The sequence below is a fragment of the Gymnodraco acuticeps genome, unplaced genomic scaffold, assembly GCF_902827175.1.
Source record: "Gymnodraco acuticeps unplaced genomic scaffold, fGymAcu1.1, whole genome shotgun sequence".
In the NCBI taxonomy this organism is placed as follows: domain Eukaryota; kingdom Metazoa; phylum Chordata; class Actinopteri; order Perciformes; family Bathydraconidae; genus Gymnodraco; species Gymnodraco acuticeps.
In genome coordinates this window covers 380,235-400,753 of record NW_022989815.1, presented here as the reverse complement: position 1 = coordinate 400,753, position 20,519 = coordinate 380,235, and the positions used below count along the sequence as shown (strand labels likewise).

Sequence of the window (20,519 nt, the reverse complement as noted above, 5' to 3'; positions counted from 1 at the left end):
GAGCGGATTTATTACGCACTTTCTCCTCAGCCATTTATTTACCGTGGGAGGATTAAGAGCCGTGCACCAGGACGGGATTTGGTGTAGATGAGCAAGTAGTGTTTTAGAATGAAGACCAGCTCCGCGCAGGCGAGGATTTAAATATGTGTTGCTATTTTTCGTTTAGAGCGTGATTGACAGAAATAGAATAAACCTACACAATCAGGCGCTGCATCGCATCTGTTAGGTTGTGTTTTCATTCGACTCTAACCGAGTGTGTTGGCTTTATTTTCTGTCTCCATGTCCTCAACAGGCGCTAATAACTAAGTTGCTCGTGGCCCTGGGGGGACTTCGCTGGTGTGGAATAGCAACAAAGGAAGGGAGCGCGCATTCATGGGACGCGACTTTGACAGCTCCTCATTTCTTGTCTTGTAACTTTACCTGGCATCGGGGGCTACATTGTGACCGGAGCGGGAGATAATGGCTGAGGCTTCGTTCCCCGACACACTCCCGGACCTGGAAGTGATCATTGATCCGGACTTCGAGCCCCAGAAGCGGCCCAGATCTTGCACCTGGCCGCTACCTCGACCAGACTCTAACGCGGTGAAACCAGATCATAATGACACAGATATTATACCTGAGGAGGAGGATGATGAGGATGATAACGCCACCACTACGGCTAACGATGGCTCTGGCTTGGCAACAGAGGACCAGGGCAGCAGCAGCCCCGTGGCCGATGGAGGGCTGTCCTCCTCCGGCCAGGAGAGTGGAGGCTCCCCGCACTCCTCGCACTCCCCGACGGCCAACTCTGGCGCACTGACTCCCAGCGGCCTGGCTGCTCAGCAGACCCCGAGGAAAGCATCATCTCGCCGTAACGCCTGGGGTAACCTCTCCTACGCAGACCTGATAACCAAAGCCATTGAGAGCACACCGGACAAGAGGCTGACACTGTCTCAAATTTATGACTGGATGGTGAGATCCATACCCTACTTCAAAGACAAAGGCGACAGCAACAGCTCTGCAGGATGGAAGGTAAGAATCTTCCCACTCACCCACAAAGCCCCCCCCCCTCCTTCCTCCATCAAAACAAAAACAAAACGCATGCTGCTTGTAAAACTTACAGAGGTACACACACACATTCACACGCACACATTTGTACCATCGTAGTTGCGTTTTTATGAGCGTCTGGCACTCATTATACCTCTCGCTCTCATTATCATTCTAATGAAAATTGCAGATCAGTCTGAGAACGTACAGCAAATGAGGAAAAAATCACATCAGGGAGGTATTTCAGATCATTAATCTTTTTAAGCAGCGTGGGGTTTCGTGACCTACACATAATTATCTCATAAATTGACCAAACGTGACATCTTGCACTTATGCACAGACATGTAATAGACACATAAGATTGTGGGGCTTTGATTGAAATCGCATCTAAAATGCATGTCCTTTGTCTTTATTTTTTACTCGACGCATTGGATGAGTTATGTGCACAATATTCCCTCTGAGGCCAGTCACAGTCACATGGCTGGAATTAGAACAAACAGTAACGTTGTAACCGGTTTGTCTGGAAACACAGTAGCCTATTTTTGAGTGATACAACCAGTTTACGCTCTGAGAATGATTAATTACATAAGGCAGTTTACTGTATGGCAGCTAACCCAGTTATAGGACAAGGAGCTGAATGTAAACAAACTATTTAACCATAATGCTGTGTGGACAAGTGTGAAGACCTCTGCTGAACACATAACCTCGACTGTCAAGAAACAATGAGAAGCATTCACAGTTATGTTATGGTACAGTTATATTAACATCAGGTCTTCATATTTAGAATCTACGTTTCCATCCTGCTACTGTATTGCCCTGTTTGCCATTTGTTATGTAAACCTTGGCAGGGATCTATCTGCTGGGTCAGATAGGCATCTGCCATGGGGGAATTACATAACTATTTGGTTGCAGTGTGCTGTTGAGGGTAAAGCTTCTTTTTTTTAAAGGCAGCTATCTGGTCACCCATAGGACATGTGTGACCCCCGAAATGTGTCCAAGAAAGAGGGAGGCGCAGAAGGTCAGAGAACAGATATTAACACCCCTCAGTGGCTGAAGGCCCGTTCCATGGGGCGTGGAGCCTATCGGTCATATTTTGTCAGGGCTTCTCAAGTGTTGCTATGTGATATGCTTCAGCGACGAGCGAAGAGGGAGGTTGTGTGTGTGTAGCCCCACCAAGTCAAGGCCGGGTTCACCGTCACCATGCAGGGCAGTTACATCTGGAATTTCGGGCATGAAGGCCAGGCTGTCGGTGGGTTTAGTGTTACGCATGGTTGGTCAATACATCTCTGCTGTACCTTACAGCCTATGCCTTTTTTTAGTATACTTACAAGACACTTTTTTCATTACACTCTAGTTGATTCTTTTTCAAATAAAGTTGATACAACAACAAAAACAAATGGGTACAGTTCATACAACACCTTTACTTATAAGTCTGTGTGCTGGAAGGCTTGAGCATTTCAAAGGATTTATAGGTTTTAGTCAAAACACAGCAATCTGAAACCAAAGACAGCCAGCAGAGCCAGGTGTTCAGAGGACTGCCTCTGTATGGACACTTTTCCAAAGCCACTTTGCACTCCATTTCACTCTTAGGTTTCACCTCCGCACAGAGCTAGGTTTGAACACCTACAGTTTCATGCAGCCAGGACACCTTTGTTGAGGAGCTTTGCTGAGCAAATCCGAATAATCCCCCTGCGTTTCTCTACCAGGTTTCCACTTACGTCATACTGTTTCATATCTTTGTCAGTTAATCATTAGCCCTGATAAACTTGGTAAAGAATGCCAAGCATAACTCTAAGACATTTTATCACCTTATTGTCCTTAACCAAGAGAAGCCTCAATGTTAGTTAATTTACTTTTTCTTACACAATAAAGAACTCAGTGTACACTATGTTACCCAGGATTTGTCATTTCCTTCCTAATTTAATTTTTAGGGCTAGGGTTGCGGTCGGATAATCCAAAAATCAGCTTCTAACGTCTAACCCTATCGTCTATTTCTTGACCTCTGAATGAAACGTCACAGGGTTAAGGAATAGTGGATAGGAGAATTCAAAAGGACTTAGGAGAAGAGACTGCGGTACTTTAGAGAATCCGAATGCACTTTCACTATCCGATGTGTTTATGATGCGCCAGCGGACGTCATGAATGTGCGTCTGCTGCTGTGGGGAAACTATGGAAACTACAGTTTTCTATACAGCGGACTACAACATGGATGTTCAATAAGAACGAGGGACTACTGTAAACTCATCTAGAGACTCTGCACCGTGCTCTGATGCTGTTGCTTTATGCTTTATGAACGTGGACAACAGAGAAACATATTCTTCATGACCAAAGTTGGAATAGAAATAAAAAAGGAAAGTGAAACTTATGCTCCTCACCCTCTCCCTCCGGTCCACATTAATACAAATGATCCCAATACGTATGATTGTATGAACTATGAAAATATCTTAAAATAAATAAATGTATTTATTATAAACGTTAGTCCTTAACATCTATCACTGTGTATATCACCATTCAAACATCTTTTAAAAGTTGAACAAACCCCACACAGCTCAGTAAAGACTGTGAAATGTTGACTTTATTTGATCATTTCAGTCAAAACTAACGTTCATATTTCTCTTTTTGATTATAATACTGATGAACGTTCAAAACAAAGCACTTTGGCAACTTACCATATACGTTTTAAAATGCTTAATAAGCACCGTAACTTTCATGATATAATTTCTCGGTCATAATCGGTTGTTTCCGTGAACGGCCGACTGTTGTGTGACGGCAAATGTTGCGGCTGCAAGGCATTGTGGGGCAGCATTTTCTCCTCTCCTTTCGTAAAGGGAGGTCCAGTGGTTCCTAAGCTAAAGGAGGTTATAAAGGAAGTTTGAAACCTCCTTTCCTATCATCTAGAGAATTCGAACGGCACGTATCATGGCTGCCACTGAGGGATTCCGGGTCATTTCACTCCATTAGGAAGGTTCCTAAGCTAAATGGACTACACGACTTCAGCCCAAGTATCAAACCTCAGTGCTGTCAACAGGCATCCATTGTCTGCTCTGATCCATAATCAGGGCAGATTTGTAAAAAAACGTTCATATGATAGCCATACATAGTCAAACATTCTGAACTATATTAGTCGTAATAAACAAAATCAAATCATTGCTTGCTGTTTAGAGTTTGTTAGCTTAAGTATCAATGTTGGCTAGCTTTTTTAGTATCACACATTGTCCCAGAGCAGCCTGGCCCTGTGGTAGATATTTCCAGCAAGAGTTTGGGCAGGTCTGGTCAGAGCTGCTGAAATGTGTGCTAAGAGAAGCTTTGGTATGGAGGGGGAGTATCGGGCAGCATCTCAAAATAGCACCTGTAAACACGCCTGTAACACTCTGAGTGTCTTTCACCTGTGTGTCTATCCTTTGCATAATCGAAAGCATAGGTCCAATGCTATGCACAGACAGGTGTATTTATTTGTGTGTTTGTGCAGAGTGTCATTGTGACATAACCAGGTCTTGGCCTGCATTGGGCAGCTGCTGGGAACAGGGAGCCTGTTACAACAGGGTTAAGTAACACTAGGGCACAAGGTTCACAGCAGCCAGAAATACTTGCGTGAGCACACACACACACGCATATACACACACGTCTGATATTCTCATTTAAGGATTATGAGGTTTTAACAACCTCACTCACTCTCATTCACAGTACATACAGTTCTTTCTACCTCGGATGAAGTTGACCGTTAAACTTTCTAAACCTGCCATACATTCTCTCACAGACAGACATGCTCAGACATATAACGAGCTGTTGCCCGGTCATGTTCAGGCTTATCACCAGGGTTCATGACGGTGAGCCTCTGCCGCAGGTCTTCAAAATACAGGGGTCAAAAATGTATTCATTAGATTATAAGACCCTAAAGTCAAAATCAGGTGCTTTTCAACATGTACATTAGTCATTGTGTCATGGTTTAATTGATGCTATTTGCAGGTACTTCATGTACAGCTCAACCCACAAACCAGTGAGTCACGACCACAAGTGTTAAACACACCTTATTTGATCTCTCACTTTACAAAAAGACAAAAAGCAGAGATTCAACTATGGCACAACCATCACACACACACAGATACATACGCAGAGGCTACTTTCCGCACATTCCTTCATTTGACTTTGTCTGGAGGCGTATGGAAAACAGGCCCCCAGGGCATGTTGATTATCATTTTAATGGCCTTGCACGCTGAAAGTGTTGATTCTTTGGGGCTGAAATTATTTATTGTTCCTTTCAGAGCAGAACAGGGCTGACAAAAGAGATGGGGCTGCCATAAAGGAAAAGAAAACATTCATCCTTTCATTGGCAGTCCATCAATGCAGAGTAGGGTGAACTTTATGTCTGATAAGATCCCAGAGACAGCAATGAATATTATTGAGCATTATCTGCAGTCTGCAAAAGAATGGTCTGTCTGTGGGAATTTGTGTGTGTGTGCACTCAGGTACTCTGAACGCGATCAGGAGGCCCCTCAGATGGATCTGGCACATTGCCAACTGAACAAACTGAAGCAAAAAGGCAATAAAAAGGGGAGTGGGGGGGGGGGGGTGAAGACAGTAAAAGGAGGGGGAACTGAGGGAGTAAATTAACAAGCTTTGCTCTAAATTGGTGTATTACAACTGCCCTCTGGCTGTGATTCCCAATGGAAGGGCTCCTGGGTGTGGGGGCAATGGGTTATGGGAACACACCAGCTCCAGAAACCCCTCCAATGAATAGTGTCACCCTGTGCAGTCAACCTCTGTTAGGAGGGAAACCCCAATGCTCTGTTCTAGTTCCATTTCCAATCATTTAAACCATATTTTCTTCAGATGCCTGAGGAGTTTTGCTTCTAGATTTTAATCTGAAAATTAACACGGCCGAAAGTGTGCAGACACCTGAGCAATGCACCAATGTGATTGTTGAGCATTTTATTCCAAAACCCCTTATGCTATCCCTTATAACAGCTATTAAACTACACTTTTTGGAAAGTTTTCAACTAGATTTTGAAAACTTAGCTGTAGAGATTTGCTCCCATTCAGTCACTAGAGCATATAGCATTGGATCAATACCACTTTCATGTTGTACAGTTACTTTGAAGCGCTCCCAAGCGGCTAGTTAGCTTAGCACAAAGACATGAAACGGAAGGAAACGTTATCCTGGCTCTGTCCAGAGGTAAGAAACAACTGACAACAAACGCCTCTACATTTCACTAATAAACACACCATATATTGTTTGTTAAATCTGCACAATAATAGAAGTAAAACAAATCTTTATATTATACTATTATACTCCATCTGTTTGCATCTGACAGTGGACACGTAATTTGTCAAATTTCTGTCATCAGTCCAGGCGTTGAAACTTTCAGACAAACACAAGTCTGTTCGACCCTCTGTTTAAGGTCTCCTGTGTTTTTGTGTATTTGTATCTGCAAGAAAGAAAAGGAAGATGCAGATTTTTGGTCTCTCTCTTGGTTTTCTCAGCATTTTCTGCATTCCTACCATCCCCAACCATGTCACACACAGCATGATCTGTTCTCCTCAAAGATAGTTCTCAATTATTCAATGCACTCGGGATGAATTTAGATCACTGTATTAATTTTTAAGAGCCTGTTCTTGGCTGAAGGCTAACCCCTTTTACGGTTTCTGTCTTTCTTTCATCGCTTTAACTACTTTTTTTCACATTCTCTCTCTCTCTCTCTCACCAACACCATCCCTCATTATTTTCCTGCCAGCTCCCTCATTTGTCTGCATGTAAAACACTGTGGCGAGCAAAAACAAGCCACCCCCTGCAACTTTCCCCTGCTCCTCTGAAGCGCAATTCTTGAAATCTGTTGTGGGCACTAATGAAAGAAGATAAATCTTGGGCCTCGCTCTTGTTACACTCCATACTCCCTTGACTCCTTCTTGTCTTTTTGTCGCCATCATGGCAACACTGCACGATTGAGACACTTGAGACATTATGGCCACGCTGTTGTTGTTTTGTCGCTGTGAAAATGTGCAGATTGTAAAAGAAATGAATAGTTTTAAAACCTCAATGTGGCCCAGCAGGGCTTAACTGTTTGCAGAAGTCCCAGAGTTTGAAGTACATTTTAGAAATGAGTTTACATGATGATGATAGTTACGAGCAGACGGGTCAAAGGATATGTTGTGTGTGCTTGGGTGTGTTGAACAGACGCACGCACACAGCAAAAGAGAAACCAGCTGCCTGCACATGGCTAGTCCTTGATAGCATCTCAAATACAAACACTTGTGTCTCACAAAATGATAACATGCTACATAGGGGCTGGATTTAAACTGGATTTTAAGGACATTCAGTAACTCAAAGGAATGGTTAAGATTGATACCTCTTATGTCTGTTTGGTCAAAATGAAGCTACAAACAGTAGACGCTTAGCACAAGACAGGAAACAGGTCTGTTTAGAGCAGTGGTCGCCAACCAGTCGATCGCGATCGACCGGAGTGTAGATCGCGGACCGTTAAAAATACGTTTTTAGATGTAAACCTATCATCCACCACCCGTTAGCAGGTGCCACTTGATTGACGTATATTTGAGACACCTCAATAATATTCTTTCACACAGTGACGTCACGAGCTACACGAGCGCACTAGGTTTTATTATATATATATTATATTTCTGAATTAACGACCGAAGAAATCGCTGCATGTCTTCGGATTACATCTCTGGACTTGAGGGGTGTGCTCTAGGTCGTTACCAGCGTAACTAGAGCTGTGTGGGTTGTCGGATTGCCCTTACAGACTGCCTGCAGATGTATGGAAAAACGACCCTCGAAAGTGGCCTTCGTCGATTTTGGCTGCATCTACGTCTAATTTCTGGAAACACCAGGTGAATACCCCACTTGTCACAATAATATTATCATGCCATTGCATATATGTGGTATTTTAGAGTTGACTAGATATTGATTAAGGCAATAGACTATGATATTCAGTACAGGAAGCTTAGCAACACCTAGACGGTGTACGGCTAAACCCTCGGCCTGCTTGCACCTCGCGTAAAATGACGGATACCGGAAGTACGGTGTCGCCCTCGGCCCAATACCCATATGTGTGTGTGAAAGAATAATACATTAACCGTGCTTTACGTGAACCTCATCATGACACAAGAGAGGACGGCAGGACTGCAATTTTCCGTGTTCAGTGAATGCAACAGAGGCAAGTCACCAGACCAATCAGAGAGTTGCATGGAAATACACGTGTACTTGTGTCATTCAAGCTCGGCTCTGTGTGTGTGTGGCAATAGCGCATTTAGTGTGATAGAGGGAGAGAGGGAGAGAGAGGGACCGGTGCTAGCGGGGACCGTGATGTTAGCATCTGGTTAGCTAGCTGCACTAACGGACATAAGGAGCTGTTTCCACAACAAGCTGGAAGAGAGTCCTCCCCTGTCAGACTGAGGGGCTCAGGTGAGCTAAAGGACTCTCTGAGTGTTTAGAACGGTTTTGTCACAAATTATTCAAAAGATTATTTCCGCGGCACACCTTCATATGATCATTATAGTTATACAAACAATAAGAGAATAAAGGAAAAACAGGTATGAAATACTATATGGCAGTAAAACAAGAATACAGTTTAAAAGGGGAGTGATTTTAGGTCCTGGATGGATATCCTCGTGGATTCATCTTCCTATTATACATACATGCATTTCCAAACATTTGGACTACCTATGTTGCAAATGTATTATCTTTTCAATTTACACACGGTATATATTGCACGTCTGTCCGTCCTGGGAGAGGGATCCCTCCTCTGTTGCTCTCCCTGAGGTTTCTCCCATTTTTCCCTTTAAAACTGTGGGTTTTCTCCGGAAGTTTTTCCTTGTACGATGTGAGGGTCTAAGGACAGAGGGTGTTGTATTGTCATACTAATATTTTGTACAAACTGTGAAGTCCACTGAGACAAATGTAACATTTGTGATATTGGGCTATATAAATAAACATTGATTGATTGATTGATTTGTAAAATATCCATAAAGAAAATCTGTTTACAGTTGTGTTTCATATGGGTGTTGAGAGATGTATCCATAGATCTCTTCATGTTGCTCTCAAAGTGCACCAGATTGATGCTTTCAACTTCAATATTTAAAAAAAATCTTCCCGGGGGAGCATCCCCCCGGAACCCCCTAGAGGAGGTGAGGTCCGCCCCCCACTCATAAAAAATAGCACTTTACCCCTGCCTATATGCCGTGAGCTGATTATGGTGCCTTCATTGTAACAGTAATTCAGATGCAATTAGCCTATAAAATGCCTCAAATTGGAAGCACTGTCTAGGTCGTCTTTTTCACTCAATTCTGCAATAGGTAGATCTCGCCTTTCACCTAGGCCAAGGTTGGTGATCTTGGGCTTAAAAAGGTTGGTGACCACTGGTTTAGAGGTAGGTGGTCTCATAAAACTATGAGTCGTTTTATGTGTTTGGAAAAATCAAGCTAGCTGTTTCCCTCTGTTTCTATTCTTCATGCTAAGCTAAGCTAATTGGCCGCTGGCTGTATTTACATATTTTAAGGCAACAGAAGGATATGTTAGTAAGCAAAACATCCTGCAGGAAGGATATCACATACGCTGTATATATATTAATTTTGTTATTGATAGTGAGCTTAGTTATAAAGATGGTATGAAGTTCCACAGCCTGCATAATATCGTAGAACTAGAGTGGAAATGGCATGCTTCAGTATATTTCCAGAGCCTATTGAATTACAAACAGTTCTGATCTGGCTATCAAAGCACCCTCACAGGTCCTCACAAAACAGTTGCTCAGTAGTTTATACAACATCAGATTACACTGATCTTTTCCAACTGTTGGTGCATGAAACCAGTGTTTCGAGCCAGATAACCGCAGCAATGCTGAAGTTGCAAGCATTTTATCAAGAGCTGGTGAATGGAAAAAGAATGGGAAGAAATTAATTGTGCATGTAATTCCCTAGAAATACAAAACAAAAAGAATATACCGAAACTACAGATCTCTCTTTACATAGAATAAACAGACAACATTAAAGCTCAGTAAAGCAGAACGGTAGTTGGAGACTAGTGTTTAACTACTGGAGCAACAGGGCTAATTCTTCCAGCTCCATGCAAGCTGTTCTGTAGATGACACTGCCCCTTGATCCCTCTGGAGAAAGGTCAAGCAAAAAGCAATTTTCAATAGCAGGGTCGATAAATTACAAGGGACAGTAAAGTGTTGCTGGTTTCAGAGAGAATACAGAAATACCAGTCCGACTGGAAAATCATGCTGTCTGTCTGCCACAGGAAAAATAAATAAAACCTCTAGGAAACCTGCAATTATAGTACACATCGTCCACAGCCACGTCTGCTCTATCTAAACAAGATATCTCTGCAAACAAAAGTACTTCTAGGCAAAAAAATACATAAATGACACACAAAGTTGGCAAAAGTGTATTTTAATCTGAGGTATTTATCAAAAAAGCACCAGTGTTTATTCAACAACCACACATGCTTGCGTGGATATTAAAGCTAAAACTAAATTGCCAAGCAAGACCTTCATGCCTCAGCACTACTGCTACTACTGTATGCACGTTATTTTAAGAGTTATGAGCAGCTTTAACAGTGAAAGGACTGAAGCGTTGCACCATCAGTGCTCAAGTAGCCCTGAGCTGTAGAGGCTCAAACATTTAGTTCTGTGAAGAGTCATTTGATCTTTTGGGAAAAATGCTGATCGTCTGTACTGCGAACAATAACATGAAAAGATGAAAACAAAAAAATAAATTAAAAAAAAGTAATAAAAGTTTTTACTTATTTTAACTGCGGACATTTTTTTCAATGTGCAGTTTGTCCGATCTGATGCATTATTATGGTAGCGATAACAACTGTAAACTGCCATTTAATGGCCTGACAACTTTCAAAACAAGTGTTCGCCATCTCTTGTCATCTTAGCCACGTGGTGTAACAGCAACAAAACAGTGGGCTTTAATACAATTTAAGAAAATACATTTTAAATATATCAAACCGTAAATGAGCAGTGGAGCACAGGAAGTTTCACTGGGCAGAAAAGTCTAAAATAAAGTGAATGACGGCCTTTTCATCAACGCAAATGTTGTAGGTGTGTGTGGTTGTGTGTGTATATTCATAAGGCCACATGCACAGAGGCATGCATACTTGTGTCGACATGGAAGGGAGGGGGGTTGTTACTTGTTTGTCTCCATAGTATTGATAACTTGTCAAGCAGGTGGGAGGGCGATTTTCTGTGTGGGTGACGGCAGATAACAGAGTGACCCACTGAAAGCATCTCCCCTCCCCCTGTGCTTACACACACACACACACACACACACACACACACACACACACACACACACACACACACACACACACACACACACACGACTGCACATACCTCCCATTCTGGCCTTGTTTCTCAATTTCTCCGATAACCACATTGCTGAAGTGGGCCCCTTGCCTCTCGGTCACCTCCTTCTCTGTAATCGACTCCCTCCACCACCACACACCATCATGCCATACACACACCCTCTTGTGTGTCTTGTTCAGACATGTTTAGATAAGCCATTAATAGTATTGAGTTATTAAATTGAGACGTTGTGTATTTTGGGGGATGTAGGTGAAGATCTGAGCGTCTCCTTCCCTGTCCTGCGTCATTATCCAAGCTCTGTCAACAGTCATCAACTAGCGTCTGATTTGAAGTGCTCAACTCGGTATTTGGCTCACAGATGCGACTCTTGGCTTTTAAACTTTAATTTGTTGTCTTCTGAGCCTGTCTCTTTCGATTACGCCACTCCACCTATCTGGCATCACTGAGACTGCAGAGGACGGGCTGAGCTACTGTTCCTGATTAACATTTAATTGACTACAATAAAGCTTTCTGTGTCAGAGGGGGGAGGCAGAAGAAGAGGAGAGGTGACGAATGGGGGGGGAAAGAGATGTGAAGTCTTTCTGTAACCCAAATTCAACTAATTGTTATGGCATTTCTGCATATATTGGATATATGGGTGTCTTGATTTACTGATATATTGACAATAACCGGGACATTTAACGAATGAAATATTGATAAAATGCTGAAAAGAAATTATAGTATTGTGTAAATAATCCACCACACACACGAGCACTATGACAGTTTTCCTCGCCTTGCTTAAATATTTCAATACATTTAATTGTAATCCCTTTATCATGATACATATTATATTGCAAGATCATTGCCAACACAGAGCCCTAGTTTATTGTTTTTAATCTGTCTCCCAGAGTGCAGTCTGTTGTGCTCCCACATTTTGTGTAGCCAGTACACCGTTTTACATACTCTATAGACTACAGAGTTACTGGTGGAAGCTTTCCAACCACAGACACGGCACTCCCAGATTTGATAAGCAAAGATTGTGCCATCAAGCATCCAGCCTGCCAGCCACCTGTTCAACACACAGGCTTTCTTTCTGGACACACAGGATTCTCTTGTCTCTGTGAAATCCTATAGGTCAGAGTCACACATGCAAAGCGTGTCAGTTTCTGGTATGAATTACACAGCTCGAGATGTGTTGCTGTACACATGCTGGGCTCCAATGTTCCACATCCTCCATGCATCATTACAACAAGGGAATGACGCTTTCTGTTCTTTTCTGGGTATCTGATAATAGTTCCCATAATTTTCCTTTGGCGATTGTTCAGCACAAAGTACTTTCTTTGTGTGTGTGTTTGTATTTCAAGGCCTACTCAGATGTTTGCACGTAGCTGGCGTTTTTCAGTCCATTGTGTTATTCTGCCTGAAGATCCCACACACGGCAGCCTTTTAGCATTAATCCCACTCTTCATGAAGTCACCACTATGTCCCTGGACTTCTGAGATGTGTGAGTGGAGGCGGGTTACTGTGGGATGAAGGCAAGCCATTGTTGATCCTGATTTAACCGCTGAACACAGAAACAGAAAGACTGATGGCAGCAGCAGAAAAAAATATGGTCACGTTGTTTGTGTAATCTTTGTTTTCCACATGTATCAAATATGAAACACTTGCACGAGAGGTTAAAACTGCAAGGGAGGTACAGAGAAAACATTGTGATGGATAGAATTTCAACTTGACCATTTTTCTCGCGTCACTCTTTAAAAGCTGGAAACCATCTGCTCTGGGGCACTGCGAGTTAAGAACATATCTGAGATCTATCACATCCACTCATCATCTCTCAGCCATGCAATATACCTTTAATACCCGTACTTTCACATATCCTGAACAATATCTCATTGACTTGATAGATTGGAACAATTTCATGTTGACATCCGTGGTTCCCAGACGATGCATGCTAGTGATTTAAGTCACACTCTCACTTTGACATAGTGGTTTTAAGTGAAACTTCACAACAGCTATTGGATGGATTGCATGAAATCTGGTGAACACATTCATGTGTCCCAAAGGATGAATTATTAACTTGATACTGCTTTCCACTAGAAAGACCTCACATAACCGCTAGCATGGATGCCCAAAAGTCTTGTTGAGAACTAACTGATCATATCAGTTTTCCAACTTGTGACCTTCTGATTACGAAGTAGATAACAGCTGGCAGTCTCTTCTTTTAACCAATTTGATTCTTAGCATTTGAGTGGATGAGGCAGTAAATTGCCTTATATCTGTGCCAGAACATCCACTTTTTCTGTCTCGTGTCATCTTGGGATGAAAAAACGAGGCCAAGTCACAGCTCAGATGAGGAGGTTACTGTGGATCCGAGCTGGGCCTCCTTCCTCTTAATTTCTACCCTCCTCTTGTCTTATCTGTTATGGTTTATGAGGCCTAGGTAAACCTTTGTGTTTGCACACCTGGATTTTATAAGAGAGAGTTGGGGGGTTGATAAGGGTCAGCAGATATGCCTGTAGAGCACAGCAGCAGCAGCAAATAAGGGTCAATCTAATAAGCATGTCCTTAAGTGTTTCCTGACAGTGTGCAAACTGACTTAACCTTAAGCCAAATTTGTTTTGAAAAAGTTTGTTTTATTCAAGAAAAACCTTGAGAGCTAAAGATCCAACAGATTCATATTTTAAATGAATCTTAGGTTGAGTCTGCTGAATTAGTTAAATCTGACTGCAGAGTGTAGGCAGGAGTATATCTACCTTAAAGGGGACCTATCATGCAAAATGCACTTTGTGATGTCTTTTATACATAAATGTGTCCCCGGTGCGTCTGGGGAAGTCACGCAGCATCAGAAAATAAAACCCTCTCTCTTTTCCTCCGTACCCAAAATCTTAACAGGGGTACAACGAGCGGATACAGATTTCCATCCAAACTGACGTGTCCATCCGAACTGACGTCGGCGGACCCACAGAAAGTTGCTATCAGAAACAATGCCTGACGTGTTTTGGACGTAATCTCGTCTTTGTTTACATTAGCAAGCCTCGCTAACGCTCAGAGCTAACCTGTACTGTAGAGCACATGTGTTTTAAAAAGCAGGAAATAAAAAAGGAACTCACCTTGTGATAAACCTGCAAGAGAAAAAGCATTTGAGCTCCATACTGTTTCAGAAATAATCCTTAATGTGGTTTAGAACAGGATGGCGTTTTATCACAACCGAATTTAACTTTATCTCCGGTAGAATTCTGATCAGGCATTAGCTCCGCCTCCTCTTTTTTTTTTTGTTCAAGCTAAGGACCCAAAATCTGCGTTTCTCTAACAGATGCTGCAAAAGAGCGGTTTGAGCAGTAAGAGGCATGGCTACAATGGGTGATCTGTTTGGTATTTTGAAAAAAAAACTTCACAGACATGTTTTGTATAGGTATGGCCCTACAATATATTTTTCAGATATAGCATGATAGGTCCACATTAAGCTGAGAAAAAAGGAAAAGGTCAGAATTTGGATGCTGGTTCAGTAACCCAGAGAGAAAGCTTTCTGTAGGACTCTCACCCACAACCCTACAGTCCCAGATTTACTTGAGTCAGCCGTTGAACTGAAAGCAACACACCTCTTCTAACTTCTCCCACATATTCTGCCCTGTTGGAATTCAACATGTGAGTGTTGCATTTGATGTCCAGGTCTAAAACATAGATAGGACACGGAGGATATACGAAAAAGGTCTATGGGGTCAAATTCATGGACCAGCTGGGCATATCTGAAAAAAATTGAAAACTCAACTGCTAGAAAGGAAATATCCTTGAGCATAAACATATATATGTTTTGTCTGTATGTCCTTTGAGAGCTCCGTTAGGCCAGAAACCACTATTAGTAAAAGATACATTCCACACCCCTCGTGAGGGTCCATTGACGTACATTTTCCAAATTATATTTATATATCCAATTATAAACAAAAACCTTAAGCACTCGGCCGTATTTACACTATACTTGTTCCGTAAAACTGTTTGTGATTTTACTCTGTACAGATTAACTTGACTTCACTAAACTCAACCCCCAGTGTGAACAATAGCTTTTGGAAAGAAAAGTGCTATTTTGCCTTTCAAATGGTGCACAGTGTTATTAGAGGACTCATGCATGCTTTTCTCTGTGAAGGTTGAAAAGCCACAACCTACTTTCTCAGGAAAATGTACTGAAGACTTTCAATGTTGACGCAGAAAGCCTTTCTTTAGCCAGAAACATTAAAAGGAAGTTTTATATGATGAGTTAGAGCACTCTCCTGCAACCATCAGTGAAGGCATATTGTAGCAGATTTCTCTCTTGCTTATCTTTGTTCTTCTGTCCCTCCGTCTCTCACCACGTGCCATGCTTTTTTCATCTGATGCGGGTAGCTGGGCAGAGAGAATGCCCAGCATTGAGTTTGTGTGTCTGGGTCTGTGCGTTTCATTGCTTATGGGGGCATGAAATCTGTCCAAATCCCCAAGGCACATTGGGCACCGCTCTACCCAGACATATAGCCTTCCTTTCTGCGTTACACACTCTCCTTCAGCCCTTCCTTCACCTTCACCCTGTGTGGTGGTGTGTTTGTAGGCATTATGGGTGCATGCATGTGTTATTCCTCTCAACTTGTAGCTCATCCCTCTGTTCCCACGGCGACCTTCATCCCAACCAATCAAGGAGCCATCTGTCCATCAATCACTTAGTCCCTCTGTGCTGCTGAGGAGAGTAACCGATACCCAGAAACAATGACCTTAAGACCTGGAGGGTCTCAAAATGGCTTCACGGCAAGGACACAACACCGAATACACACAAGCATCCAACACTATACATATGTAATAAAACTGGGGTAAAACACACTCAAGCACCCAGCCAGGGAGACATACTCTAGTGCAAGTTTCTTATTTCCATTCTCTGCTCTAGGCATTTGAATATGGAGGGGCCCTGATGTAGAGGAGGCTTTGTGTTCATTATGAATATATAGGCACATGTGTGTAGTAGTACTATACACAGAGGGGGCTGGGCTAATGCAGGGGAAAGCCCTGGCCCCAGCTGTTGTTGTACATTTTCCTCCAGAGAGATCCTCACTTTCCCGGCACAGCCAACTTTCGCTCCTGCTTTCCTTTCTGCGGGAAGCGTTCAGTTCAGCGTGGCGTTTGAGGACTCAAAGCAACAGAGTTTAGAAAAAAGAAAAGAGTGGGCCTCACACCTCCTCCTCCTCTTCCCCTATCTCCCTCCATTCCTTCTTTCATTCCCACAGCATATTGGTGGTGGGGGATGGGTACATACAGTGCTCAGTGTTAGAGCTCATGTGATCTGGCTAGAGAGTCAAGCAAGCAGACAGTATGTGCAGTCCCACCCTGTTAGACTGTTACCATCTATGAAAGAGACGATACACTACAGGGGACTGTGACACAGGATAATTCAAAGGGATAATATAATACATCCCTTAGAAAAGTCAACAACGTTTTTAAAAACAACTGTTGAATATATACCTTAAATCTCAGAGCATTTTGTCTTTTAGCGGTTAGATAAAATCTTGCATTTTGAGCAAAGGTCACCTTCCCCAACTCTTTTTGCTTTATCACAATCAATAATAAGGCGCTATCTACAGCTGCAGCTTCAAGAGACAAGTTCAGACAAACTCTGTTTTTGATTGTCCAAATGCAAGGAAATAACTGACTCAAACATAAGTAGAAATATCGGCAAAAGCTGTTATTAACCATTATCTTGGTTGATTTATTGGAGTGCATTGTCAGCAGCTGCCACTGATGCAGGCTGCATTATTATTTCCTTTCGATCAAGTCTTAGCATCATCTGTTAGGGTCTGGATATGCTTGAAACTAGTTTGTATCAAGTGTTGTCCAACCAAGTGTTTATAGCTGTTATAAATGGTGCCACGTGAACGCAGGGTGAAAAGGTCGCCACACAGAGAACAGTATGACATGACCACAGTAACATGCCCCACTTGCCCCAGTATGAGAGCGCTCTATAATGGGTCAGCGTTCAGACGGGAGGGTCACACCAGCCCTCCACCCCTCTCACTTTCACGATACAGGCTAATTACCCAGGACACCTCACTCTGGAGAGACCTTAGCAGGTTGAGTGCTGCTCGTTTTTCTGTTTCAAATAGACGGTCAATATTGGTCAGGAATCCATTTTCATACGAGCACTTGAGTCAATGAGTGCATTATTCATAAAGACCCATCACTCCTGATAGGCTCAGCTGTCTGGTGAAAAAGAGGCAGGCGCAGGGGGGAGGGGGCATCTATGGACCAAGAGTGTGAGCCAAACCAGTGCTGACCACTGTTTCCTCTGGGATGGATTATTGCCGTGCAGTGACATCACCGTGTGGTTGAAAGGCTTTTAGTCTGATTAATGGTGTGTGTGTGTGTGTGTGTGTGTGTGTGTGTGTGTGTGTGTGTGTGTGTGTGTGTGTGTGTGTGTGTGTGTGTGTGTGTGTGTGTGTGGTGTGTGTGTGTGTGTGTGTGTGTGTGGTGTGTGTGTGTGTGTGTGTGTGTGTGTGTGTGTGTGTGTGTGTGTGTGTGTGTGTGTGTGTGTGTGTGTGTGTGTGTGTGTGTGTGTGTGTGTGTGTGTGTGTGTGTGTGTGTGTGTGTGGTGTGTGTGTGTGTGTGGTGTGTGTGTGTGTGTGTGTGTGTGTGTGTGTGTGTGTGTGTGTGTGTGTGTGGTGTGTGTGTGTGTGTGTGTGTGTGTGTGTGTGTGTGTGTGTGTGTGTGTGTGTCCCAGATCCAGTTCGATTGTGCCATTTGAATGTTTTTGAATATCACTATATGTAAGCAGAAGTGTACTGAAAATACAATTCAGCTTGGGACTTTGAGATGGAGAGGCCTTTGGCGTGAGCGTCAGAGAAGCATGAGTCCAAAAAAATGCAGTAGTAATTTGAACACTAATTACGTATTTTGGGAATAAGAATATTTGATGATGCTTTCGACCTTCAAGACATTAGGATGTCTTGCTATCACCCCCGTCTCCTCAGTTGAATAAGAAAACAAGTCAAGTCACAGTATACTGATAATGACAGCTAACTTTTCTACCAACACATGAATAGTCTGGCCAAGAGTGCTAACATAGTTAAACACACATGCATGCTTTCTCAGACCCTCAATGTTTTTCAATATTTAATCAAAAATTGCCGTGCTCTCAAGGTAAAAATGATCAAATATCAACACAAAAATCCAATCTTCTCCCTAGGTACCATATGATAGCTTTTTGTCTTCCCTCTACTTCCCATAATCCATAATTTCAAGAGTGTTGTCTCTGTTGTGAGAGCTGTATAAGCCTCCATCTCTGTAAATATGGGTTAGTGTGCCTCACGCTGCCCCCTCTTTTTCCTTTCAGTTTGCCTTTCTCGGCTTTTTTATTGTCTCGCTTTTGAGACTCCCTTTCCTTCCTTCCCGTTTTTTGCCACCACAGCAAAACGAAGGCAGATAGAATAGAACAGAAATGCATTATCTCTGTTGGGCTCAAACGCTTATGTAAGGTTTTCTTTTAGAGCCTGCAGTAAGTTGGTTGCAGGTTGAACTTTCCATTTCGTGCAGTGCCAGGGATGCCCTCAGCCTCTCTGTGGTGGCACAGTGTTATCAAAGGTGTGTGTCTGTGTACCTAAAGGATCTGTGGGCTACAGTTATCTTGGTATCTCTGTCCTCAGGCTGTGTGTAGAGGAGCTCAGATTTTCTCTGATCAGTCTTAGACATCTACAGTAAATCTTATTATTCTTTGTCCACCTTCAGTGTGATTATGTCGCAAGAATAACAAATAAAGATAATTCAAATAAATTAGAATGCAATAACCGCTTCCATCTTAATCGTGCAATTATGTAATATAACACCTGTACAAGTAATCCCAAGGTGGATAACTGACAACACAGCAAGTTATTTCAATAGTGATAAATGACACACAGCTTCAAAAAGTTGACTGAGTGGTTTTTTTTATACAGTTTTTGATTGACTGTCATACAACTCAGGGGAAACCAAGTTCAAGCTCAAGTAAAAGCATGATAATGACCAAAACGTTGAGTCATGAGTTGCTTTGGAAAGGGCAGCAATACATTATGTCACTTTTGATATTTTTGAGTGGGTCTGAATTATGTGTTAAGGGACTGTTTTGGAGAGCGAGGAGGAGCATAGACTTCTCAAGCTCAGTAAAAAGCTAGCCTTGGGCTCGAGCTGGGAAAGGAGCAAGGACAAATACGGGGCACTAATCCACTCTTTAAAATCAGCCAGTATTAGCCTTTATCTGTCTGCAGTTGTAGCACCATAAGACTTTGAGGCACAGAGCAAACGAGGAAGGAACAATGTTTTTTTTTTTCCTTCGTCTGAGCCATATTTTGATTCCATGCTTTTCTATTTTTTGCCTCTCTGCCTCACTCTATTCTGTCTCCTTCTTTCTTTCTTTCTCTCGTTTTCTGTGACTCTCATCTGTCAAGCACACCCATTCTCTCTCTGTCTCTCTCATTCTCTCTGCCCCTGTATGATTACTGAAAACTGTATGGAGACAGTGCAAGAGCTCCGCGTAGAGCGGCTGACGCCATTGGCTCGCTGGCACTCCACCCCCACTCGTGATTGGCCGCAGGCCTCAACGTAAGATTCAATCAGCTGGGTGGAAGTGTATGTAGGTCAGTGTGTAGCGATGTGAGCCTTCTCTCTCTCTGTTCCCCTCCTCCACCACCTCAACCGGCTGTTGTGTTAATTGGCTACGTTCCAACTTTCAAACCCAGAGAGACTTCAGGAAAGAGGGAATAAAGCAGGGAGGTTAAAAGAGGAAGTTGAAGAGGCGAGGGGGAGGAGAAGGAAGAGGACAGAGGAGCGAAGGTGGGGGATGGGAATGATTTAACATGGGGTGCCCTGTTGCACTCAAGAGTGCAATAGTACAGTGTGTTAGTCAGAGACACACACAAACACCAACACCATCCAACAGACAACTCGTGGCAAATATAGCATAGCAGGGTATTTATATTCTCTCTGTTTGAATGTGAGATGAGGGTAGAAGAGGATAGAGTATCATGAATAAATGGTGGCATGAAAGGAGGCAAACAGATTGTGAAGCTGGTTGATTTTCTACCTTTTTAAACCTTTATGCTAGCCTGTGAGTTTCCCTGTGGTTGTCTCCTCACCCAGACACTGATCACAGGGCTTCCTCACAGACTCGTTGACCACAAATGACTTAGAAAAAGGATTGTTTATCTA

The 20,519-nt window shown here is 42.8% G+C and overlaps 1 protein-coding gene across 1 annotated transcript in view; it reads left to right on the top strand.

The window, feature by feature from the left end:
- The window catches only part of foxo3b (forkhead box O3b), a 43,507-nt gene that overhangs the window by 322 nt on the left and 22,666 nt on the right, over positions 1 to 20,519 (top strand). Inside the window, exon 2 of the mRNA XM_034231066.1 lies at positions 293 to 1,011. Coding sequence (XP_034086957.1) covers positions 460 to 1,011 — 552 coding nt within the window. The 5' untranslated portion in view covers positions 293 to 459. The remainder of the gene's footprint in view (positions 1 to 292; positions 1,012 to 20,519) is intronic.